This window comes from Vidua chalybeata, chromosome 5 (assembly GCF_026979565.1).
Source record: "Vidua chalybeata isolate OUT-0048 chromosome 5, bVidCha1 merged haplotype, whole genome shotgun sequence".
Lineage (NCBI taxonomy): Eukaryota > Metazoa > Chordata > Aves > Passeriformes > Viduidae > Vidua > Vidua chalybeata.
This window is the reverse complement of record NC_071534.1, coordinates 37,143,219-37,167,892: the sequence shown is the minus strand read 5'-3', so window position 1 is coordinate 37,167,892 and position 24,674 is coordinate 37,143,219. Positions and strand designations below refer to the sequence as shown.

General features: G+C 39.0%; 2 protein-coding genes across 3 annotated transcripts in view; both read left to right on the top strand.

Moving 5' to 3' along the window:
• The first annotated feature begins 71 nt into the window (after window positions 1-71).
• RAB21 (RAB21, member RAS oncogene family) lies at window positions 72-17,385 on the top strand. The gene is made up of 7 exons (XM_053943028.1): window positions 72-434; window positions 7,057-7,116; window positions 7,287-7,394; window positions 8,980-9,043; window positions 9,818-9,872; window positions 10,310-10,398; window positions 11,290-17,385. Exons 1-7 carry the CDS (start codon window positions 288-290, stop codon window positions 11,427-11,429), a joined length of 663 nt encoding a protein of 220 aa, XP_053799003.1. The 5' UTR covers window positions 72-287; the 3' UTR covers window positions 11,430-17,385.
• Window positions 17,386-24,322: 6,937 nt separating this feature from the next.
• TBC1D15 (TBC1 domain family member 15) overlaps window positions 24,323-24,674 on the top strand; it is a 34,035-nt gene continuing 33,683 nt past the window's right edge. For both annotated transcript variants that reach the window (XM_053943024.1, XM_053943022.1), the window contains exon 1: window positions 24,323-24,376. In XM_053943024.1, coding sequence (XP_053798999.1) covers window positions 24,353-24,376 — 24 coding nt within the window. In that variant the 5' untranslated portion in view covers window positions 24,323-24,352. The remainder of the gene's footprint in view (window positions 24,377-24,674) is intronic.

The window sequence follows — 24,674 nt, the reverse complement described above, 5'->3', positions numbered from 1 at the left end:
GCTGGGCGGGGCCTCCCGCCGCCGCCGCGTCCCCCCCTCCCATTGGCGGCGGGGGCTGCGCGTGACCGGGCAGTGCGTGACGTAGGAGGAAGAAGCCGCCATTAGGGGCAGCGGGGCCGGGCAGGTTCTGTTGCCGTGTCCGTTTCCAGCCTCTGTCTCCGCGGCCTCGCCGGTGCCTCCCCTTCCCCGGCAGCCCCTCTCCCCCCGCAGTTCCTCGTCCCGGTGGGCGGCGGCGGCGCCGCGGTGCGGCCCGTTGATGTGAGGCGTGGCTCGGCGGCGGGGTGCGGATGGCGACAGGGGCCGGCGCGGCGGCCGGGGGCCGCAGCTTCTCCTTCAAGGTGGTGCTGCTCGGGGAGGGCTGCGTGGGAAAAACCTCGTTGGTGCTGCGCTATTGCGAAAACAAGTTCAACGATAAGCACATCACCACCCTGCAGGTGCGGGCCGGGCCGGGGCGGGGTGGGGGTGGTGGTGGTGGTGTGGGGGTCCCGCTGTTGTTCTCTGCTCACTTTGCGCGCCTCCTCGCGCTGCTGTCAGTGTCTCGTCTGCAGCTTAGTGGCAGCCGAAGCCACCGTCGCCGCTCGCTAATGGTGCCTGTCCCCTGCCGAGTTTGCTGGAAGCCAATTTTCTCGTTCTTTTCACTCCTCAGATCTAAGCTTTCAATATGTTTAGGCCTCGTTTCTCCTCTACGTACCAACTGCTCCGTTTTTTTTAATTACGTATATGAATGTCTTCATTTGAATCTTGGAAAGTATGATGCAAAACTAATGTTATTGTAATCGTTGTTAGTCGTCTGATGACTAAGTATTTCATACGTGCCATGTTTCTGTTAATCATGGTCTTCCTCATGTTCTCAAATCCTAACATTAGCACTATCTAAACGTTTCTGTTTAAGGAGAACAGCTTTCACAAAGTAGTTTATGAGATTAAGGCTTATGATGTAATAATGGGAAAGATTTTTAAAGCTTAACTGCTTGTCACGACAGCTCCCTGAATTTTGCTGGGATTCTCAGTCTGCTGTTTATATAGAACTGCAAAGTGAACTTCCACACATGAAATGTGACAGGGTGCCTGCTTGAAAGTAATGGGGTTTTTTATGGCCTACTAGTTAGTGATGGATGGCATGTATGCTGTGGTACAGAATAAACTGCTTGTACTGTGCATGGTCTCAGAAAACATGTTTTGAAGTTTGCGAGTGGTGTTTTAAGTCTTTCAGGATGTCACCTTGCATAGGTGGAAGTGTGGATTCAATGTATGCCACTCTTATTTTTTTTTTTTTATAGTAGAGAAAGAAACCATGCCACTTGGTGGACCAATAGTGGGTTTTGAACTAATTTTGAGTTTCTTGAAGTACAGAAGAAATAATAGATGGTGTTAAAAAGAAAAGAGTTTTAAGGTAGTTATGTACCGTTCCCATGCATTTAGGGGAAACTTCTTGAATTGTGTATCTCAGAAGTAATTAATAGTGAAACTTTCCCATAAATGAAAGCAGCATTATAGATGCACTAGAAGCAGTGCAGGATATGTTTCATAAACAGATAATGTAACTCCATTTTTGCTGTGAAGAAGTAAAAGGAATATTTTAGACTTGTGTTCATACTCAGCTTTTGGTTAATCTATTGGTGAGTTTACTAGGCAAGGTTTTATAGGAAGCTAGTTGTAGCTGTCATGCCACAGAGGTAATTGATGCTTGGTATGCCACAGAGATGCCTGGTAGCTTGTAGGTGTCAGAAGTGCAGCAGAAGTATAGCATTGAGCAGACAATCAGTTAAAGTGCATCAAAGTGGTCATGTGTAGCTGAATTCTCATATCCCATCTTTTAAGAGTAGGTCTAAGTAGATTGTTATGTGATGAAGCTTACGTTTGTTGTTTGGGGTTTTATGTTCTTTAAATCTGTAGTGGAAAACCTAAAATTACAAGCAAGAACTAGGTTGAAACCTAGATTTTTACTTGGGTCATAAATATCATAAAACTCACTTTTAAATTGCTCCAAAATACTGATAGCAAATGTCCATAGATGGTGTGGCTCCAGAGCTTTTGGTTTTGACTGTCTGGAGAGGGGTGTGTTGAGGAGTGGAAGCACATGTTTGCCATTCCTACTGAGATTTTCTTTCTCCACCGTAACCAGGTTTGTGGTTGCTACCTGTCTTTTAACTGGCAGCACATTGTTTATCAAGTTGTTTGTTTTTCTGTTCTGAGCCTCCTTGGCCACATATGCATCTTACTGATTATAAAATACAATGTCAATTGCTGTTGAATCTTACTGTGCATCGTGTGCACTTGTTAAGTATCCTTTATTACTTTTATTTCCCTCCATCTTACCATTCTAGAAAAAAAAATTTGGAGTTCTTCCACTATTAAATTAAAAGAGAATTTAAAAATAAGATGAAGTGAAACTAGGGTATCTGATTAAGCAATGAAGTAACATGTTTGCAAAGCATCCTTTTTTTTTTTTTTTTTAAGATGAAAGGCTTAATATGATAAGGTTGCTTTGTTTCATGGCAACAGTTCATAGTAATGCACCAAATTCCTTTTGTTCCAATAAAACCAAAATTAGATAAATACTTTGCTCCTGGTCCAGCAAAGGAGTGACAGTGATGAATCATATGAAGCGATCACTAGGTGTTGAGACAAGAGGCTCTCCTTCCACAATACTCTCTAACTTAAAAAAGAAAGTATTGCATAGTGCTTTATTCTAGTATGTTTGCAACAAAAAGGGTAGTGAGACTGTAGCCTTCTGGAAACTTCATCTCGAGATGTTTTTCTACTGTGAAGTTATTATTTTTATACCCAAATAGGTAAGTTTCTTTGGTGCTAGTAATAGAAGACTGACTAAAAGGGTGCAGTTTCTCCTCCCTCCCCACTCCCCTCTCTCAATGCCAACTGGAGTGCACTGGAACCTCCTGTGATTTAGGGGGCTGCTGGGATGTGTTGCTGTAGTTGTGTTAGCATCAAGTCATGTACTTAAGATGTTGATGACCTGCATGTTGAAGTGAAGGTAGCTACAGATTCACAGAAGAAAGCATCTAGTTAGAACATTGTGGTAAAGCTGACGCAGGAAACGTAGGGGTTTTTGCACACAATTAATATAATCCATAACCTGTTGGCAGACCTGGCGGGGCGGTTAGAATTGGTTCCCATTGTTTGAAATATTGAAGTAAGTGTCCTCATCTTCTTACAATAATTATAAGGTATAAATTGATATCAAATGAACTGTGCTGGAGTTACTCTAATAATAAACCTAAACTATTGGGTTTTTTAATTGGGTAAATACTTATTACTCAGGATAAATACAATTTCTGAATACTGCTCTCTTAAATGTGTGGAGGATTGCAGAATATCCAACCCAAGAGAGCTGCCGATGTGGTTTTAATCATAGAGTTCCTGATTGCTTTGATGGGCTTAGCATAACCTGGAAAAGCTGTCTTGGTTATCAAGATAGCTGGGGAATGAGTGGAAGACAACGTAAGGAAGTTCAATGCTATATGCAGTGTTTGTATGCCTGACCTGCTTCTGTTGAGCATGAAGCACTCAAGGGCAGGTGCCACACACCTGCTTTTGTTCAGTGACTTTCAGGAGACTCTCTTCCAGCTGTATCTTCCTTGTGTTCTACTCAAGCCCCTTTATCAGCTCCTAGCAGGGCGTGGTGGGCATACAAAACTGGATTTATAGAAGAAAGAATTAAAAGAAAGAAAATATTTCCTGCAGCCACATCAAAAGATTGGAATTTTAGCTCTTATAATTGCATTATTCTTTTCTAAGTGCCTAAGTATTCTTCAAACCAGTCATAAGACAGTAGAGTCAAAATACAAAAATTAGACGCTTCAAAGAGTTGTTTAAAATTACTTATATTTGAATTAACCATGGTCCTGTGAGTTTTTGAAAGTCCTAGCAAAAATGAACTGTCATAGTAATTAAAATAATATGGAGAATAGCTACTGGTTATAAATCAAGTCACAACTCAGATTTGTAGTACTCAATTCAGTAATTTTTTTTGGATATTAGAGAAAATATTGAAGCTTTTTCTATGTGTAATTATCTAATGCCCTGTAGGTAGTCAAAGGCTTTGATTTTGAAACTTGACAAACTTTAAAATCTTGGCAACTGACTTTTTCTCTAAACTATCTCAAAAAAGAAGTTAAGGCTCTTTCTTATGTGTTGGGTTTTCCCAAGTTTCTAGAAACTGCATAGTCTTGCTATTCACTTGGTTTTTTTGTTGTTTTTTTTTTTTTTTCTCCTCACTAACCTCAGAATGGCTAGGGAGGGGTATGTGTCAGTTGAATGGCTAAAAGATATTAATTGATTTGTCTTTGGCATGTTTTCCATTGTGGATGTAAAAATACATTTTATTGGTGGTAAATGCACCAAACTTACCCATACCTACTAATTTATGAGCAGAGCCTGCTAACTGTATTCTTCAAGTATATGAACAAACTAAAGAAGAATGAAGAATTAAATCTGTAGTATAGTATTGATGGCTTCCTCCAGCATGTTCACAAAGCTTTCTGCTCATTACTAACCGCGACTGCTTCAAACACCAAGTTCCAATCTTGTTAGGTATCTGATAGAGGATACTGTCTCTCCTTTTTTGATTATGGGCCTAAGACTTTAGATAGACTAAAACTTAATCATTACAAATTCATCAATCAAATTCATCAATCATTACAAATTCATCACAGAGAGCAAGTGTGATAGCCCAGTGCTAAATACCCTTGCCAGAGTCTCCTGTTAGGGATGTTTTTGTAATAAAAAAAAGTGTGCATGTAGGAGTCTTTTAGTGCTGGAATAAAAAATGGAAATCTATAATCTGAGTGATAAAAGACAGTATTCCTATCAAAAGCTGTAGTACCTGAAGGACAGGTTATACTAAAGCAAAACTCATCTATGTAGATAAACATACTTTAGTTTTTGCTCTGTCAGAGAGGAGATATACTTGTGCTGTTAACTGGGTCATTGTCTAAAGCTGCAAAGATATGACTTTATGGATACTGAGTTCTGTGTTTTAAAACATAAATCCCCTTTCTGTGAAAGTTTTTTCTGCTCAGAAATTGATTCTCAAACACTTGTGTGGAATTCACATCAACTAAGCAGGTTTGGATTGTTGGTGTTATGACAAAAGCAAACATTGCTCAGAAGAGCTTTTCCTTTGAGATTTACACTAGAATATTGAGTACTGTAGTACAGCACATCAATAAAATATTGTCAGATAAGCTTGATTCATTGTACCTAACAGTAGCTTCTCTCCCTGTGGCCCAAGTGTTGGTGGATTAAAACTTCTGAAGTTGCCTACAAGCTTCTGGCTTTTAAACTGTGGTGTAATACAACGAATGATGAAGACTACTGATGAGTTAATCCTCAGGGACAGCTATTTGAAAGCCATCAACTGCTTTCTTTAGAGTTTTTAATTAAAGAATGAAAAGTTTTCTGTTGTTGAAGATTTGTTACTCTGTTAAGCTGTTGGTTAGAGGGTCAAATCCATTTAACATGCTGTCTGGAAGTTTTTCCAGGCTTTTGATACTACAGCGAGTCCCTTCACTGTAGACTGAGAGGGTAGTGTAGTGTTAATGCTTTAGTTATGTTGAACACAAGGGTTGTAGTGATCAGTTCTTTGCTATCTGCTCTTGGAAAGTGTTTTTCTTCTAGTCTGTTCTCTCTCTTCTATTTTTTATCAGACTTTGTGGAAAGGTTTGGGGGAAGATACAACTTAAAGATGAAAAGAATTTTTTTAATCATCTCATCTTGGGTCATGCAGATGACAGGGAAGGAGCTGAAGAGCAGGAGCTGCTCTAGCAACTGAATGTTGAATGACTTTAACTGTAATACAGGCAGCACTCCGGACAGGCACTTTGACAGCAGTTTAGGCTAGTGTGCATTGAACTGCTGTGGTCTTCTGTATGCATTCTGGTTGCTTGTGTAGTTAAGCAGCAAGCTGGTTCAAGCAGCTCATCTGGCCCATGACACTTTCCATACATGTGACTCTTGGTTCTGTGGCTGGTCGGTGCTCATACCGAGAACTCCTCTTGAGCTGATGCAATCCAGCCTAAAATAATCTGTGATGAATGTATCATAAAATACCACTGAGTACTTGTTTGAACCCAAATGCAAACTGAGGTAAAACTGAAATGAAAACTCACTATAATTTAAGGCAGAAGAAAAAAGTTAGCCCTTGGTAACTGAATTGTTTGATATAACATGTTACTGCTAGTTTTTAGAATGGGAGGAGCAGGTTCCTAATGGATCAATGCATTGAGACCCTGTTCTGGTCCATTAAACTTGTGTTAAATTATATTCCCTTTTTAGCTGTCAAATTACAGACCTAGTAACAGAGGTGGTGTCTGAACATGTGAATCATGCAAGTTTGGAGGAAACTAGACCTACTCAAGTTACTGAAATTAGATTAACCTTGCAATGTGCTCTGGTCCTGTAAAACATTTCCAGAAGTTAAAACAGTGGAATTCTAAAGCAGCTTATGCTTATTCTGAGGCTTCGCAGCTCAATCAAACAAAAATACAGAACAAAAAACCAGATGAGGGTGAGTTGTGGGCTCCCTTCAGCAAAAAACGGAAAAGCTACAGACAAGGAAACTTGTGGAACACTAATGTTCCAAGATACTTAGTGATAAATTAAAACAATTGTTTATGTTTCTAGTATCTTACTAATAGTGAACTATTTTGCCTAATTCCTACAGATTAAAAATCCTGTTAGGCTTGTTCTTACTCAGACTTCACGTAGTCTTGTGAAATGCTTTGAGTTTAGCTTAGACTTATCAGTGTTGTGAATTCAGAGTCTTTCCACACAGCTCATCCTTCCCAAATCATTCAAAACAACAGCAAAAAGATGTAGAAAATGGTTGGCTTAACTCAAATTTATTTAGAATAGACTGCTGGCAAACTATAGTGAAATGGCTAACTGGCTTAGTATTGACTTAGCCTTCTTGCTTACAGAGTCTTTTGATCTGGAAATTTGTATTTTATTGATTGTGATGCTTTATTAATTAATTTCAAGTCAAATTATGTGTTTGGCGTCTAAAACTTAACTCTAATCTGTTTTGCTTTCCAGGCATCTTTTCTCACAAAGAAACTAAATATTGGTGGAAAAAGAGTAAACCTTGCAATATGGGTATGTTTCTAGTTTTTTCCTCCCTAGCTAATTAGAATGATTTTTTGAAAAACAAAATTACTTGGGCTTACTATATTGCAAGTGTTAGGCACTTCTTAATAAAGTATTTGGGGTTCCTCGAAGTATTGTTTACTTTGTCTTAAATGCTAACAAGTGTATTTTATATGCAGGATACAGCTGGTCAAGAAAGATTTCATGCATTGGGGCCTATCTACTACAGGGACTCTAATGGCGCTATTCTAGTATATGATATAACAGATGAAGACTCTTTTCAAAAGGTACTAAACTGTAAACTGGTTGAAAAATAATCTGTGATATTTGTAAACAGAAGTCTTTGTTTTTGGCAATATATATATTTGCAAATGTAGATAATGTAATGGAAGTATACAGCTTATTAGTATTGTTTTCAAGACTGACTTTCCTGATATCATGTTATTCAAAGAATACCAAAGAATTACTTCAGTTTCTTAGAACACAGTGCAAATAATGGCAAAGTTGTGGGTTTGATCCCTGTATGAGCCATTCATTTAAGATTTGCACTTCATGGTCCTTGTGGGTCCCTTCTAACTCATAATAATCTGTGATGTAGATGTGTGAGTTACCTGTGACAGGCTGTAAACATAAACCTGGACTGATCTTTACTGTATAAACCAAATTACTAAAAGATACTAAGTGACATGACCTTTTACAGATCTGAGAACTCTGAAATTGTAATACATTATAGTGGAGACATTACCTTCTCTGTGATATTTGTTGTCAAATCCTCATCAAAACATGTAATTCGATGGCTAATTATTTTATGGCTGTATTAGTTGATCAGTTTGGTCAGGTGAGTTTTTTCTACCCTATGTCAATCTGTGCTACGACTCTAGGATTTTTCAGCTGAAAACTGGTGACACTGTTTTCTAAGCAAGTTTGTCTCTGACTTTCAGCAAAACCGTTTGGACTTCTGGGTAGAGAGAAGTGAGAAAATATGGTTGTATGGGCAAGGCTTGGGTTAACAGTGATAGAAATAGTGTAAGGGTACAGATCGACAACAGCGTAACTAATTTAAATAGTCTGGTCTGGGGCAAGTAGAGCGCTTGTGCTAGCAGTTAAACACTTATGGCCACCTGCAGAATGGTGATGGCTTGTGGACACTGCTTCAACTTGTGCCTTTTCATGCTGAGCCCTACATAGTAAAACCCTGTGATACCAAAGCATTTAAATGTGCAGAAAAAAAAGAGTGAAATCTCATTTACAGAAGTTACTGCAGAAGCACTGCTGGATCATGTAGCCTTATTTTTAGATTCTTGAAGTGATTGCCTCTCTTCACAATTATTCCCTTAAAATAGCACTTCTTAAGTCAATGCAGTGATCGTGCAACTTTCAAACTTTTCACCACAACAGATTTGTTAACAGATTCCTTACCATCAGCTGACTTAATGTGCTTGTCCCATATGTTTTCTCAAGAAATAATATAATATAATGTTATAATCTAACCTGAAAAACTTAGTTCAGGTGCCTCTACCTTTAAAGTACTATTTGTGGTCTGTCAGTAACTGCCTATTGATAAAAGATCTCATGTCTGATCTAAAGTGGCCCATGCAGTGAACTTGCTATATTCAGTGTGTTGAGTTATATTTCTGGAGTAATTGAACCATTTTATCTAAGTCATTTGCTCTAAATTTCACCTGTGAAATAAAACCTGCTGAACAAGGGCCATGTGTAGCAATCTAAAGATTACTTTTTCATCTATGTTGCTCTAAACATTTTTGCTGTAAGTTTAGAATAGATGGTTAATGAAGGAAATTGAATGGTTTCACACTGCCTAAGTTAATAGTATATCAAGTGCAAACAAACTCACCTCTGTTCTTTTTGCAGGTAAAAAACTGGGTTAAGGAATTAAGAAAAATGTTGGGAAATGAAATCTGTTTATGTATAGTAGGTAAGTATTTTTCAACACGACTGAATTGGAAACATCTCTTTTGATTAATAGCATCTTCCAAATGCTGCTTTGACAGCTTGTACATGTGAAGGGGTAAAGCTTATGTTAGATATTTAAAATTAAACTGGATCTAGAAGTTTCATTAGATCACGTTGAGGAAAATAAGAGTTTGATTGAAAAAATAAGCTGTTTAATTATACACTGTTAGAAGTGCATGGTACTGACACCTGCAGACTGTAGTTTAGCAAAAAAATGTATATGATCCTTCTTTCAAGTACTCAAACTCATGGCTTTTCTCTGTGGCATTGACTAGATGCTTGTCTGTTTTGATAATTAAGTGCTTGCCGGTTGGAGTGAGTCTTAAAGCTTGGAAATTTCAATGCAAATGGAATGCAACAGAAGTGCTGGGTTTAGATTTAAATCTGATCTAATTATTAAAACACTTTCATGATGTTGGATATGTGGACATTCTACAAAAATTACCTCTGCAGCATATGGAAGGTGCTAATAAATCACAAAAAAAGGGGCAAAAGGCTGAATTGGGTGCTTTATATGGAGGCATTTAGCTGTCCTGATCTCTCTATGGAAGTGGCGCTGTAAATGCTTGTGTGAAAGGAGATTCTCAAATCATGTTGTCCTTCAAAGTGAGACCTGTGTAAGAGCTGGTCTTTACTGGGTCAGCTTGAGAAAATAGAGTACCATGATTACATGTCTGCTTTCTTTTTGGATAATTTTAGAGTACAAAGACTTAAAAGATTAATTTGTTTTCAACAGGTAACAAAATAGACTTGGAAAAAGAGAGACATGTTTCAGTGCAAGAAGCAGAAATGTAAGTCACACCTATTACTAATAGAAACAGTCATTGCAGAGTTATGCTGGAGTAATAAACTCGTGATGCTGTTAACATTGCAACCAGCTAGGCACTGCTGGCTTATGCCTGCCAGTTGTTGAGTGCTCTGTTAGTATCTGAGTCACAGGGTGTCCTGACTGACCAAACTGTAGCTTGAGAGTTGTTTATGATTAAAGTCAACATTTAAAGTTTAAATCCATTTCTAGACATGAAATTTCCTTAATCTCATCTAGTGTGTTGCATCAGTCCTGGCAGCTCTAAACACGTAATTCCTTTTTTTGTGTTACATAAGTATGTGCAGATTAACTCTGAAGTCAGAATAAAACCTCTTGTGATCATCTTATTCCTTCATGTAAAGTGACTTAGAAAGATTGAGTCCTTTACTACAATGAGGCTCCATATCTGCATTTCTACAGGTATGCTGAATCTGTTGGAGCAAAACATTATCACACGTCAGCTAAACAGAACAAAGGAATTGAAGAACTGTTTCTTGACCTTTGCAAAAGTAAGTAGTATGTAGTTTGTTGGTAAGGTGCTCATTCATAAAATGCTTCAGGCTTCAGAAATGCTTTTCAGGCCATATAGAAAAGTTTGAGTGTAAAGTACTACTTAGAACTGACTTCATTTCAGTCTACTTCAAGCCACTGGAGTTCTGTAACAGCTTTGGAAGCTTGAAGTATGGATGCTTGTAATATTGCAAATTCATGCTCTACTCCAAAAATGTCTTGGTCTTTTGTTGGAGCACTGACTACTGTTCCACTTATCATGCATAAGTAGTAACCCAAATCAAATGTCATGTTACTGGTCTCACCACTGATTGCTTCAAATCCTCTGCTTCATACTCTTTCAAAAATCTTCTCAAATTATGTTAATTACAAATCATAAACTCAAAGCTCTAATGATGCAAATTTTACCATTTGTTGAGAAATCTCAACAAATGGTAAAGATCATGGTATGTGGGATGAAAATCCAACACAAGCAAATAATGCTTGTAGTTGTATTTATGTGATAAAAGAATTTAAGGAAAAGGTCTTGTGTGTTTCTGAAGAGGTAGTTGCTTGGGGATTTTTTGGGAGGGTGGAGTTTCTTGTTTGTTTGGGTTTTTTAAACAGTGTTACTGATATGGGTGTGTAAATCTAGCTTTTGAAGTTGCTAACTCCAGGACACCTGAGGATCTCTGTGGTCTCCCTTAGTTACCAGGAGCTCCTGTATGTTGGGTGCTTTAGAAAAAAGATTTAATATGTTCTTGCAGATATGCCATGTATTTAGTTCGCATAACAAATAGGAGAACCACTCTTGCTGAACTTTTGTCTCTGCATATAGTTCAGATAAAGATAGCAAAGTCTTAATGTAGAAATACAATGGAATGTCATCTAATACACATCTTTCTTTACAGGAATGATAGAAACTGCTCAAGTGGATGAAAGAGCAAGAGGCAATGGCTCCAGTCAGTCAGGAATAGCAAGGCGAGGTGTACAGATCATTGATGATGAGCCACAAGTACAGAGCAGTGGAGGGTGCTGTTCTTCTGGATAATTATAAAACTGTGCATCACTGCCCTCTCAATATGAAGACTGCCATATTCCAAGTCACACATTCTTTACCAATGGAGTAATAGAATTAACAATATTTAAAAATAATCACATGTAACACTGCAGAGACCTTAAGTGCTAAACTAGGGGCGTCTGTGACCAGAGAATTGGCGTTTTCTACAGTGGTTAACAAAGCAATTACCAATGGCCTTTTTACATATTTTTCTTTAATGAGGAATAATATGCATGTAGAAAAGACTTACTTAAAGGCTTCATTTATATTCTTTTAAATCAGATCATTATTTAATAACTTATATACATTGTTGTTGGAATGGTATACGTTTTTGCAGCTCTTTGTACTTTGTGGTAGATGGAATTATATCACTTCTAAAATGCAAATTGATTTTTTTTAAATTAGCAGATACCTGAATTAATATTTTTGCAGGGCCTCCACAAGCCTATAACTCAACTACTTTGATATATTCTGTTCATCTGTATGCCAAGCTGATAAAATACATTGTAAATTACATATTAAATATTTTATCTGCTTTTACAGTTGCAGGTGCAGAAATATGTACATCAGTCTTGTCAGTGATTGTGAAGTGAATAAGTCAGTGAAAGATGCAAGCTTTTCATGTGCACTGTTAAATTGCTCATTCTGTTCCCCTACCTGAAAACAGCTTTGTTTTGGGTACATCCATAGCTACAGCAATTCTTTAATCCATTTCTGGCAAGCAGCAGTACTTAGAGTATCCCCTTACTGGAAGAGAATGCTTCTATAAAAACTGCTGTTTAACATTGAGGTGTTTGACTTGCATCTAAAACAGTTGGTGCATGCACATACCTTGCCTCTGCAGTTACTTTGTTCTCTCAGGAGATCCCCAGAAAGTCAAAGCAACTTTAGCCCTCATCTACCTGGAAGCCAGTAAATTAGATGCATGGGAAACTCTGTATTAGCTGCTCTAATACATTTGTTTCCAAAGACAGCATTATAAACTATTCATGAGCATTTTTTTTCCCTGTAGGACTCGAGTGAACAATTAATTGGCATTAACTAGAACTTCTAATTTGGAGTGATTAAATTGAAGATGTGAAACTTGCCAGATGTAGCTGTAACTTTGGCAATTCTAGGCAGAATTGAATGTATTCCCAACTTGCTCTTTCTTCTGTAAAGTGTTTTGAAAAACTCCACTTAAGTTTCAGGAGGAGGGTTTTCAGAAAAAAATGTGTTAACTACTGTCACAAAAGAACACAAGTGGTGGTAGCTGAAACTTCAAAATGTTTTGTGCTTTGACTTTTTTTACTTAAGTTGTCATGCTTGGAAAAACAGTAAAGGTGATGTCTATGACAAAGTAGAATATCCTTGGCCTTCCTTTTTCTGAAAGGTAGATTTAGTATTGCATATGAATGCACTGAATGGTGTGGATATGTTCTGATAAACAAAAAATTAGTAGTAATGAATTAGTCTGTGTAAGAAGTGTGCTGTCTTCAATCTGATTTTTATTTTCTCTGAAATAATAGAGGGCTTTGATACAGACTGATCCTGGTGCATTTTCTCCTTTTCTGCCTTAACTGTGGTGTAGGTACTTTTTCTTAGACTACCATTGCTGTGCTCTTCTTGTGCATGATGGAGAAAGGTGGTCTGTTTGTACTAGTGAAGATCAAGTTTCTTGGCTGTGCAGAGCTTTGGTTTGAACCTAAAAGCTGAGATTATATGTTTCAACATGTAGCAACACCATTACCTTTCACATATCTGACAACACTGAACTCTGACAAAGTTGAAAACCAGATCGGTTTGATCTAACACTGGTATCTGACAATCAGCCTTGTAAGTGATACAATATATGAAGAGTGAAATTGTCAAGTCTTGATGTTCAAGAATGGAATTGCCTCAGAATAGGAGTTTTAGGTTTTTTGATTAAAATTTAATTTTTTCCATCTCTGCAAAACCCCAAACAGCCCAACTTCAACTAGACGTAGTTGAAGCAGTGTGTAGAATGTATCTTTCTGCCTGCAGCTAAAGAGTTTTTAGGGTATTGTGTGGTAGGGGCACCCCATGTGACTTCTGTCAATTACAAAACTAACAAAGGCATGTTGATACTAGCTCTTAAGTCCCTTATGGAATTAAAACTGTTACTACTGAAAACTTAGGTGGGGATAAAGAGGTCTACAATTTTGTAATACTAAAAAGGTTCTGGTTGCTATTAGTGAAATATTTCTTAAAATAAATTCTCAAGTTACTTTTCTTACTTAAGCTACAACATAAAAAATACTCACTGAAAACCTTCCTGTCTAAGCTGTGGTTTGGTTGGACTTTATTTATGAAACTTAAAATCTGTGTTTGCAGGATATCATTATATAACTGGACGAAAGTATAGCTTCATGAAATCTGGGAAGCTGGACAGAGGAGAAAACATGAATTGTTTAGACTGATTTACATAAGATTTCAGCTATTCATTGTTAGCAGATAAAATATAACAGTTCCAGGAAAAAGCATCTTTGTCAAAGATATCAAGAATGTTCTTTGCACTTGAGATACAGAAAAGCACAAATAGCTTGGTTTTCTTGAGCAGGATCTTGCTCAACCTGGTGTTACTAGTATGTGACTTGCTCTTCAGGAGTCTTGAATCTTGCATTTGATATAGATTGCCTGGTTTGTATGTCTGAAGGAGAACTGTTTTCTTGTTGCTGATTCCTGTGGCTGTAAACAAGTAAGCTATTTTTCATTCTTCTGAGAAGTGAAAGAGAACAAGGCTGTCTGTCTTTAGGAAGTACCTCTATTGTGGGGCAGATAGCCAGACGCTCACTATAGCATGTGTAAATCAACAGTGAGCACACTTCCTCAGGGTGTATCTTGACAGAGATTACTCACATACATACTAAAATAAAATAACTTTGTACAGTACCTTTCTAAAACAACTCTTGATGTTCCTGCTATGAATACATGAGCTACCTATGAAACTTTATCACTTGCTGAAATAAAATCCAACAAGCCAAAGTCCCAACAGCTTTTATGCAGCAGTATGTCTGTCTGCTGGGTGTTATTTATGGACACTGCATACTGCACTTAGACTTTACTTCAGAAGCTATAAAATATAGGATAGACTAATTCAGACAAGGACACGCAAATTCAGATATCGTATTTGGAGATGACTGTAACTAGCTGCAAAGACTGGGAGAGATGGCTTCATCTGGTTAGCAGTGGTCTTGCACATGGTTCCAAAATGGAGGTATCCAATGGCCAGATTAACTGTATGGTATAGTCTCTTGAAGCAGTCAAGTAATAGAGTGTTACCTTGATTATATTACATGTTTTTCTTCAGTGTTCACACATTTTGTGGACAGGTATTTTTGCATTCTACCACATAGAAAACTGCCTAGAGTTCTTAAAGAACGTAGTGATTAAAATTCTACTTTAGTTTCCAAACCAGATGAAAAAAGCCTTGCAAAAAGGTATGAAGTTATGGAAAGTGGTTAGACCTCAAATGGACTTCTCCAAAAATGTTGGATGCTGTCAAAAAAAAAAAAAGTTTAAATGGAGGTCAGGAATCTCCATAAGCTGAAAGCAGTTAAGTGATATGAATAGTAGAGTATGGGAATAAGAGTTCGAGCCAGCTACATCCCATTTTTCTGCTTTTAGTGGAATGAAAAGGAGAAGTAGGAAAAAAAACGAAAGAAGTAGGAAAAGCTGAGGTTATTGTTGGTAGGCTGCTGAGTAAGATGCTGAATTAACCATTTCTTTGAGTTGCTAGAGAGTCTCAATAATGGCAATATCTTATTCAGGACGGCTAATATCACTTCTTGGGTTGTTCTTCTGTGAAATACTGTTTTTGCTTCATTAGAGAGAATGCAACTAACTTTGAGCAGGCTTTCAGGCACAATACTAACCTGCTTAAAAGTTTTTATTAGAATATGGTAATTTATTAACTATTTACATTTCACTGACTTTGTTAATCTTAGTCTGTATCGCATTCTAGGATTTTTTTCTTGAGAAGTCAGGAAGTACATCATGCTACTAGGATAACTTTTACTACAGTTGTGTCAAAGAGTTGCAGATGATGACAAGCAGAATTGAGCAGAATAAGGAGATGATTTTGAGAGTTGAGGAGAATATGGAAGGTTTCTTGTCTTGAGATCTTGTCTCACTTGAAAAGTGAGAGTCCATGAAAAAGTCAACATTATGACAAAGTATTATTCTGCCCAAGATAACAGAAAATAGTTTGGATCAGATAAATTTTTACTGTAATATGATAAAAATAATAAATTGCTCTACTTCTAAAATGAAAACTTATTTCAAGCTGATCTCTCTAGTCTTAATTTTTTTTAAGACTTAGGTTTGCTTAACTTGGACAAAGCCTTAAATTGATTGCCATGTTGTACAGCCATAAACTAAACTTTGATGGTCGGGAGGAACAGCATACTTGTTCATATGCTGTCCAGTTTAGATCTTAGATTGTTTATTCAATACCAAAACCAACTATTTTTTCAGTCTATTTCCACTGCTTTGAGCACTCAGGCAAATAACATGGATGTGATGTAGCTGCAGGGTCACTGTGAAAAGTGGGCTCCTCTTTCTTTTCCTGCTTCTTGCCTGCATTAATACTTGGTGCCAAATTATTCCTACAAGAAACTGGGTGCAAGAAGGGAAGTGCATGTTGTCTCCTTGCTTCTCTAGCTCCTCTAGACAGTGATAAGTACTACAGCAGTAATACCCAGTTCTTCTGTTTGATAACCTTTTTTTTCCTCAAGAGCAGCTTTTCTTACATCTTGGCAAATTTTTTTTTCAGTGTATCTAGTCTCACTGATCCGTTCAAGGGATTTTAATTCTTTATTGTAGGTTACCCAAAAGATGTTTAATTTGAAAGTATGACAAGGAAGGATAATGAGTAGCAGTTTTACAGCAGTCTTCCCTACCAATTGGCCATATCCCATCTCCAAAACAGTGAAGAGAGAATATTTAAAGTTTAATGGTGAGTCCTTGCTAGCTCCTGATTCTTGGATATTGGAGGTGACTTATAAGAAATCTCAGTTGAAAGGTTTCGAGAGACTACTTCCTCATCAGATGCAAATAGTTGATATCATGTGACAGATTCAAACTCATGGTTTTTTTAACTGTTGAAACTGTTAAATTGCAGGCCCTTCTTAAAGTTAACCATCACTCTGAAAAGTCAACAAATTTAGGACTTGCAGTGGAAGAGAACAAGTAGTTTCTTTTTCAGAACAGGAGAGTTAAAACTGCCTAATCAGGCTCGCTTTAGTAAAAAGAGAAGAAAAAAACCACGTGATACCTAAATCTTTAAGTGCTGTCTATTTGATCATACAGGTATTATAATGATTGTCTTACTGGATTTTTTTCATCAGATAAGCTCATTAAGCTTATCAGTCTTACTCAAATAGCAAAAAACACTAGCAGGGCAAATCCAATGCTGAAAAGGATGTAGCATTTTTAAAGTAGAGCAACTTAACATTGTCAAATGTTGTAGGAATAATCTATTTGGCATTTGTGGATAAAAGACATTTTGGAAACACATACTGAAAAATACCTTGCAGAGGCTTCATGAATGTTAACCTTCCTAGTGCATTTCTGCAGCTGGAGTTATTAAATACGTCTTGATATATTTTATATAGCAGTGCATTTACAGGAAGATAGTCCTGTGATAAATTAATGCCAAATGGTCAATCGACTGTGAAAACAAGGATTCTGTTGTCATGACTGCTGGTTTATCAACGCCTAATATTAAAAGTGAAAATGCATGGAAATGGACCAGTAGGGGGAAAAAAAGTGTACTGAAGTCAATACAGAAAGAAAATATTGTCACTTCTTACATTTACAGAATGTTACACAATTTGAAACTTGGTGACAGTCTATAATAAAGTACCCTGAAAGTTATTGGAAACTGGGGGCAGTGACTGATACCACAGGTTTTTTTTATGTTACAAATATAATATTTCTAAAACCACCTGGGCATGATGTGTCAAAAGATAGCTTTAAGATGTCAAACCAGGCTCACTGAGGTTGCTGTAAATTATGCTAGCATATCCCCAGTAAAATAAAGCTCAACACTGGTCTTTGGCATCTCAGAACAGAGGAAGGAACAATTGCTGTCAAACCACATTTATGTTTAACAGTAGACTCAGGTACGCTGCCTGTATGCAGCAAAACAAAGTCAAACATGGAACCAAGACTAGGGTGGGGATTTTCCTCTAACTATGTGTCTATAAGATACTGCTGTCCTTTCTCCACCATGAGTATTTGTTCATGCTTCCCTAGTGAAAACTGCTGGCTGGCTGATGCCGTGGATTTGTACTGGGTGAACATAGTGAGTAAGAACACAGGAAAAAACACAGGAAAAGCATAGCAAGATGACAGCAATTTGCATGTTTCTGCTTTGGCTGTTCTTAGCCCTTTCACTTGCAGTTCTAAGAAGTCAGCAACTCTATTCCTACTATCTTCTTGTCACAGAATGACTGAATGGGTCAACTTGGAAGGGACCACAGTGGGTCATCTGGTCCAGCCTCCCTGCTCAAGCAAGGTCATCCTAGAGTACATTATATGGAATTGTCCAGGCAGTTCTTTAGTATCTCCAGTAAGGGAGACTACACAACCTCTCTTAGAAAAGGTGTATTTTCTAGTAGGTGAGATTTTTTTTGTTGATGTTCAAGAAACTAAAAGCCAGAGCTTTTTAGATTAAATGTAGTCCCTTCACAGATTTAGTCTTTCCAAAATCTGTCAGCATTTCACTAAAGGGGCTGTATTAAGTGGTGAAGAGCAAATGTACTAGTTGTAGTTACATCCTGCAATCAGAGTCCTAGGGTGAATATTTCAAATAGCAAGAGGAAGCATACCTCTGAAGTCCATCTACTCTCCCACTGTTTTGTGACATAGAGTAATTGCAAAACAATCCTCAGCTGTAGTCTATGACCATCCTGAAGTTGGATTGAGGCTTAAAATTACTCCAATCAATTGACTGCAACAAATCCTTTCAGTATGTGAATATTGCAGTGCTTAGCACTATGTACACCTTTTCTTTTTCAGAGACTTAGGGATTTCAGCCTGTATGGGAAATGAAGTGATCTCTGAAGATGATTATGGTGGCAAATTAAGATCAAGAAGTAAACATTGACGGCCCTCACACTAAAACAATTGTACTGTTACTTTTCTGCTCTTTCCAGGAAATGTTGTTTGTTGCTATTATGATGCATATGTAGAAGTGATAGGGTTACAACTATTTGTCTTCCGTGCTGCATTCCTAGTGCTGGCAATACTGGTGTGCCAATTGGCAAACAACAGATGAGTTTCTGTTTAGTCATCACTGTCATATAGCTTCCAGCTACCCTCTGTGGAGGCTGATGCAATCATGAATTTCTCCTTGCATGGCAAATGCAGAGCATTCATGTTAGTATCTGCTCTGCTTCTTTTGTATTTAAAAACCCCACAATTTTATGCCCCACTGAGAGAAAAAAGCTATTGTAAAGTGATGGTCAATTATACCAACCATAATGTTTTCTTATGTGACAACTCCTGTATGTTTTGGGTTGATTCATATTCTGGAATTGTATTGATACACATAAAAAAATCAAGTTCACAAACATGAACTCAGTGCTGTGCTTAAGGATATACAAAACGTGACACAGCAAATGCTTCAAGAAATCTCATCATCCAGCATACATGCCTTCATGTCTTGTTACATCTCCATGCCTTCACACTGCAAATGCAAATAAATGCTGCTGGAGGCATTTCCTCCCTTTTAATTTTGGTCTATATATACTTAGTTTGTCCTCATTTTTGTCTAACCTTGTGTCAGAAGGCAGCTAAGCATGGAACAGTACTCTATCTGCATACTCTACTTGTGCAGGTTAGTGGGGTTTTTATGTTTTCTTTGAGGAACAAGTTAGAAAGGCTATCTTCATCTCTCAGTTTCTGCCTTGAGGTAGAAACAATTGGTAAGTAGAGAAGATCCTAAGTGGTCCCAGAGGCTACATTTTCTGGCAAATAAATTAGACAAGGGTGCATAAGGAGCTCTGGCCTTGAGAGCAGATGGCACAATGCAGCTTTAATCCAGGTGCTTTACTCCTCTTCTGCCCTTTAAATCATATTTACATGCTGCCTGCTTGCAGTGGCTGTGCTGACCCCAACCCCATCTCTACGTATTAGTCTGAGAAACTGTAAATGGTATGGTCCGTAATTACATAAAAGAGCAAACTAGTAATAAAATGAAAAGGCTGATTGTACCCCACAGGCTTTCTTGTTTGACCTGTATGGAGGTAGGCAGGGACTGATCTCCCTCCTGCTCTCCTAATTGTGGAATAGAATGGGAGAAATTTTAAAAAATCTTTTCCTCTTGCATGGGGAAAATAAAAGCACTTCACAGCTAAATCCTTGGATATTTCCTTTATTGTCTACAATACAATTAATGCTGAGGACTGGTACCTCTTAAAATATGAGGAACTTGAAAAGCCTAGTCTGCAGTTACCTCCTGGGTGACTTGCTGCACCAAGTCCAGGACAGCACCACATTTACTATCTCTTTGTGGTCTGTGACAAACTGGAGTAGCCTAGAAAAATTGTGGGTTGCATCTGCCATGCAAGGCTTGGAATATATCCATTTCCTCTGAGGAGAAATAAAGATCAAAGGGAGATATTTCTGGTACTGTTTTTTCTTTGTTCCTCTGTTGTGGAGTTGTTTGTACAAATTAAGCCTGTGATGGAAGGACTTGACAGAATCTGCACTTGTCTTGTGTGGGCCAAGTTTTCATGTGGTTGAGCATGTGGGCAGCTGACACTTCTGAATACAGGAAAGTATCTTGGAACTCTGCTGAAATAGCTGTGTGAACAACAACAATAGCAGCTGCTGCAGCTTTTGGCACAGTAGTAATAGCTATGCTTGCAGCTGTGACAGCAACAGAAGCCAGGGAACACTCTGGCTGCACGCTCAGTGCTGGCTGGTGTGCTGTGACTACCTTTTATGTGACAGAAGTGTTAGAGCAGATGGTTAATTAAAATCCAACAAAGAGTGAGCCCCCAGGCTAAAGATATCCTCCTCCTTAGATTCCCATCTGTATAGAGTGTGAAAGGTTGGACTTCAGCATAGAGCTACAGACTGTCCCATTGTTTTCTTAAGGGGCTTATGGAGAAGGAAGAGGGACCTGCTAGCACCATGTCAGCCTATGGAACTTGCTGTTGTGTATCATTCAGGTTTGTAAAGTGCAATAATGTAATGCACCAATAATGTAGGCAGGACGCAGCTTTGCATTAAGGTATCTGAGTGTCAAAAACAGTGCACAACAAGTCAGTCATGAGCCAGAAAATAAAGCCATCCTGGGCTCCATCAGGAAGAGTACTGCCAGCAAGCTGAGGGGTGATGATATTTCCTCAACCCTCGTGAGAGAGTCCTGGAATGCTGGGTCTAGTGCTGGATTCCCTGGTAAAATGGAGACACTGACATCCTGGAGTGAGACCTGTGAAGGGCAATCAAAGGCAATTAGGAGAATGGACCATCTGACATATGAAGAGACGCTGACAGATGTGAGACTGTTCAGTCTCTAGAAGGCTCAGAGGATCTTTTCAATGTCTAAAAAGAGATTATGAGAGGGAATAAAGAAGGCAGAGCTGGTCTCTTTAGTGGTATTCAATGACAAAATGGACCCAAACTGAAATACAAGAAATTCAATTTAAGCATAAGAAAAACCTTTGGCATTCCAAAAGCAACTAAACACTGATGAAACAACTTGACTGAGGAGGTTGTGGTGTGTATATTCTTGAAGATTTTCAAACCTCAAACTTTATAAAGCCCTGAGCAATCATTTGTGATCCGCTCTGGGCAGGAGGTTTGGATTAGATGATCTCTCAAAATTCCTGCCAACTTCAGCCTTTCAGCAGTCCTTTGATATAGCAACCTGATAACAAAGAGTAATTTTGCTCCTTATCTTGAGTAACAATGTACACATTGTTATGCAATGATAATTTGCTAAACAACAAGGGAGAAGGCCCAAGATGGATGTCTAGAAGATTGGGTAAGTAGCTATAAGATGGACATATATATCTCATGGAGTAAATTGGTCTGTGGGACTGAGAGTTCTCTGGAACGTACCGGCCTTCTTGACACCAAGGTAAGTGGTGACTGGCACGCAAAAAGCAGCACAAATGGGATTTACCTTTTAATTTTTTACTTAGTTGACAGCTCCATAAAGGTCCTCTTGAGGAAAAAGCCTTTCACAAAACTTGTGTGCAAATTTTACAAATAATAGGCAAAGTCTAGCATTGAGCTGACTGGATAGAAGCAGGATCTTTGGCAGTGAGTGAGAGTGGGCGGAAATGGTCCTCAAAATGAATAATGGCATTTTATCTTGGGCCCTGTAGAAGGGTGAGAGTGGGTAGATGAACAGGAGGAATTAAGATGAGAGGGTTAAAATAATATGGGCTGGATGATTGACACAAACATTCTGCAGAAGTCTGGACATATCAAAATGGTATTGGTCACTGTCAGCAAACAGAATGTTACAAGAAAAAATATTTAGCTGTGTGGCTAGATGGGGAAAGTTATGATTTAGTGCTGTTGTACTAGAAAATGTCAGCAAGGGAGTTGGGTAAAGCATGAAAGAGTCCAGAGAGTTCTCTAAGACTAAGGCATCAACCAAGCTGGGAGCCCTGGAGACATATGGCTATTGATATTGAAGAGAGAGAGATGACTGCCAAGATAATCTGGAGGAAAGTAAAACCATTTTACTGTTAGCTGCCTGCAATGATAAAAAGAGATTTAAATTTGGATCAGAATTAATGGCTATCGTAGAAATATGACGATGAGTCATGAGATAAATATGTATTTATTGACAAAATTTCCTACAAAGAAACAGAGGCTTTGATTCAATATGCTAATGATCAAGTCCAAGAGACAGGAGAACTAGAAGCTGGCAATCATGTTGGTAAAGAGAACAGACCTCAAGGAGTCATTGTAGATTGTGGCTTGGCTAACAAAGTGGAAATGTGAATCTCAATTTTGAGCTTCTCCTAGGAAAGAAACCTTGACAAAGCAGTTTCATTGAAGAGCCAGAATGAGGGGATGCAATGGAACTAATCAAAGAAGTCCCCAGTGTTCATTGCAAATTCTAGGGAGGTTAGAGATGAAAAGGAAGTACAGAAGAAAGAGGATTACAGATGGGTGTGAAACGTATGTATGGTTATATTGCAAAGAGTGAGAAACAAAGGAAAAGGGTAGGAAAAGGAAAGGATGAAAATGAACACATGGGAGACCAAAGGAGATGAAACCGATGTGGAAGATGGCTAAAACAATTGCACTCCTCAAAACAATTAATTTATGGTGATGCATTTTTAATATGTAGCCTTCTCCCTTGTATTCACTGTGACATTAAATTGTGTCCTTATTAAATTTAAATCAAAGGACTACTGAAGTTAAGGTGTCCATTTTTGCTACAGACCTAGATATTGCTACAAGAACTTGTGATCTGTGTTTTTGTTTAATTTTCTCATCTTTATGCATGTTTATATACAGAGAGTCACAACAGGCTTCTCCAACTTTGAAGCAGGTGAGTATTTATCTTGAAAATTGCAAATCTGGTTTTCTAAGGTAAGTATGGTATGGGTATTAATCTAACTAAATGGGTTTTTAATTCAAAAAGTCACAAGGGAATTATAATGCCACTACGGAAATAAAAACCCCCAACCAACCCATCCCAAAACCATATAAATTACCTTTGCTCCTTCAGAGAACCAAGTCACTTCCCTGCAAGCATCTCATTTGTCTGTTTCAAATAAACAGCATTTGGGGATGTACTGTTTGCTCAAAATATTTTATGGTATTGTTGGAATATAACCAATGTCTTAAAAAACATCTTTATTATGTTTCAGACATTACGTGAAAGCCAATTTTTTAAAAGTAATATCACACATAACATACTTTTTCAGATAAATAAGACCTATTAAAATCCATTGAGTTTTGCAGAATTCTTTCAGGCTTTATAAATCTGTATACATATGAAAGCTGAATATTTGCTAAAATAGATGAGATTATAATTAAGATTTATCTTTGTTCCTTGATGTGTTGAATACATTATGTGTTAAAAACTACCATCTTGAAAGTAGTGTATTTTTAACTGACATTAAAAATCTGGTCGGCTTAGTAGTGCCTGTGGGTACTGTGATATTAACATTGAGATCTCATAGCACTTTCCAGTACCTAAAGGGGGTCTGCAAGAGAGCTGCAGAGCCTTTTTGCATGGGGATGGAACGGTAAGACAAGGGGGAATGTCTCCCAACAGGCACAGGGTAGGTTTAGAACAGGCATTAAGAGAGAAATTCTTTCCTGTGTGGATGGTGAGGCACTGGGACGGGTTGCAAAGACGAGTTCTGGATGTCCATCCCTGGCAGTGTTCAAGGCCAGGTTGGACGGGGCTTTGAGCATCCTGGTCCAGTGGAAGGTGTCCCTGACCATGGCAGGGTGGTTGGAGCTAGGTGATCTTTAAGGTCCCTTCCAATACAAACTATTCTATGATTCTATGACTGGAAAACAGCAGAAAGAAAATAATTTGATGTGTATTTTATATCAATTATATAACATTGCTCAAATTATAATTGCAATCTCCTTTCTTCCTCGCGGCTGTACTCGCCCGCTGTGGAGCGATCACCGCTGCCGCGGCCGCCGCGGGGCCCGCGGCTGGACACTTGCCAACCTCCCGGAGGGCCGCGTGTATGCCAGGGATTCAACATGAGAGCGGGAGCGCGGCGACCGCTTCTGGAACAGAACAGCGCATCCAGGCCCCGCTCCCCGTCGCGGGCCGCAGCCTTTCAGTCCCGGACTCCGCCTGGCCCCGCGCAGTGCGCATGCGCGGCACGCAGCTGTGACGCCGTTGTTGTGGCGCGGCGGGGAAGCACGTGAGGAGTGCGACGTCACCATAAACACTCGTGGGCAACATGGCGGCGCCGCCGAGCGGCAAGGTAACGGGGGCGGGCGGCGACGAGCGGCGGAGGGGCTGGCTTCTCCCCCCGCGGGACGCGCTGTGTCGGGCGCTGGGTCACCCTAGCTGGCGGGAGTCGCGGGGAAGGGGGGGGGTCGGGCCGCTGAATGGCGTGCGGGTGCCTTTTCCCCCGCCGTGCGGGTGTCACCTTACGGGGCCGCCTCTCCGGGTACGTGCCGTCCTGGCCTCGGGCAGGCCGGGCGCTGGCAGCGGCCGCGGGCCCTCTGCGCCGGAGGCGGTCGCGGCCGGCGCGCGGAACTCGGGCCCTTCCCGCACCT

Excerpts from the sequence above, each read along its gene's own strand:
- RAB21 (XM_053943028.1), top strand. The coding sequence starts at position 288 with ATGGCGACAGGGGCCGGCGCGGCGGCCGGGGGCCGCAGCTTCTCCTTC. Across the intron at positions 435-7,056 it reads AGCACATCACCACCCTGCAG|GCATCTTTTCTCACAAAGAA; the intron begins GTGCGGGCCGGG and ends TTTGCTTTCCAG. Across the intron at positions 9,873-10,309 it reads TCAGTGCAAGAAGCAGAAAT|GTATGCTGAATCTGTTGGAG; the intron begins GTAAGTCACACC and ends GCATTTCTACAG.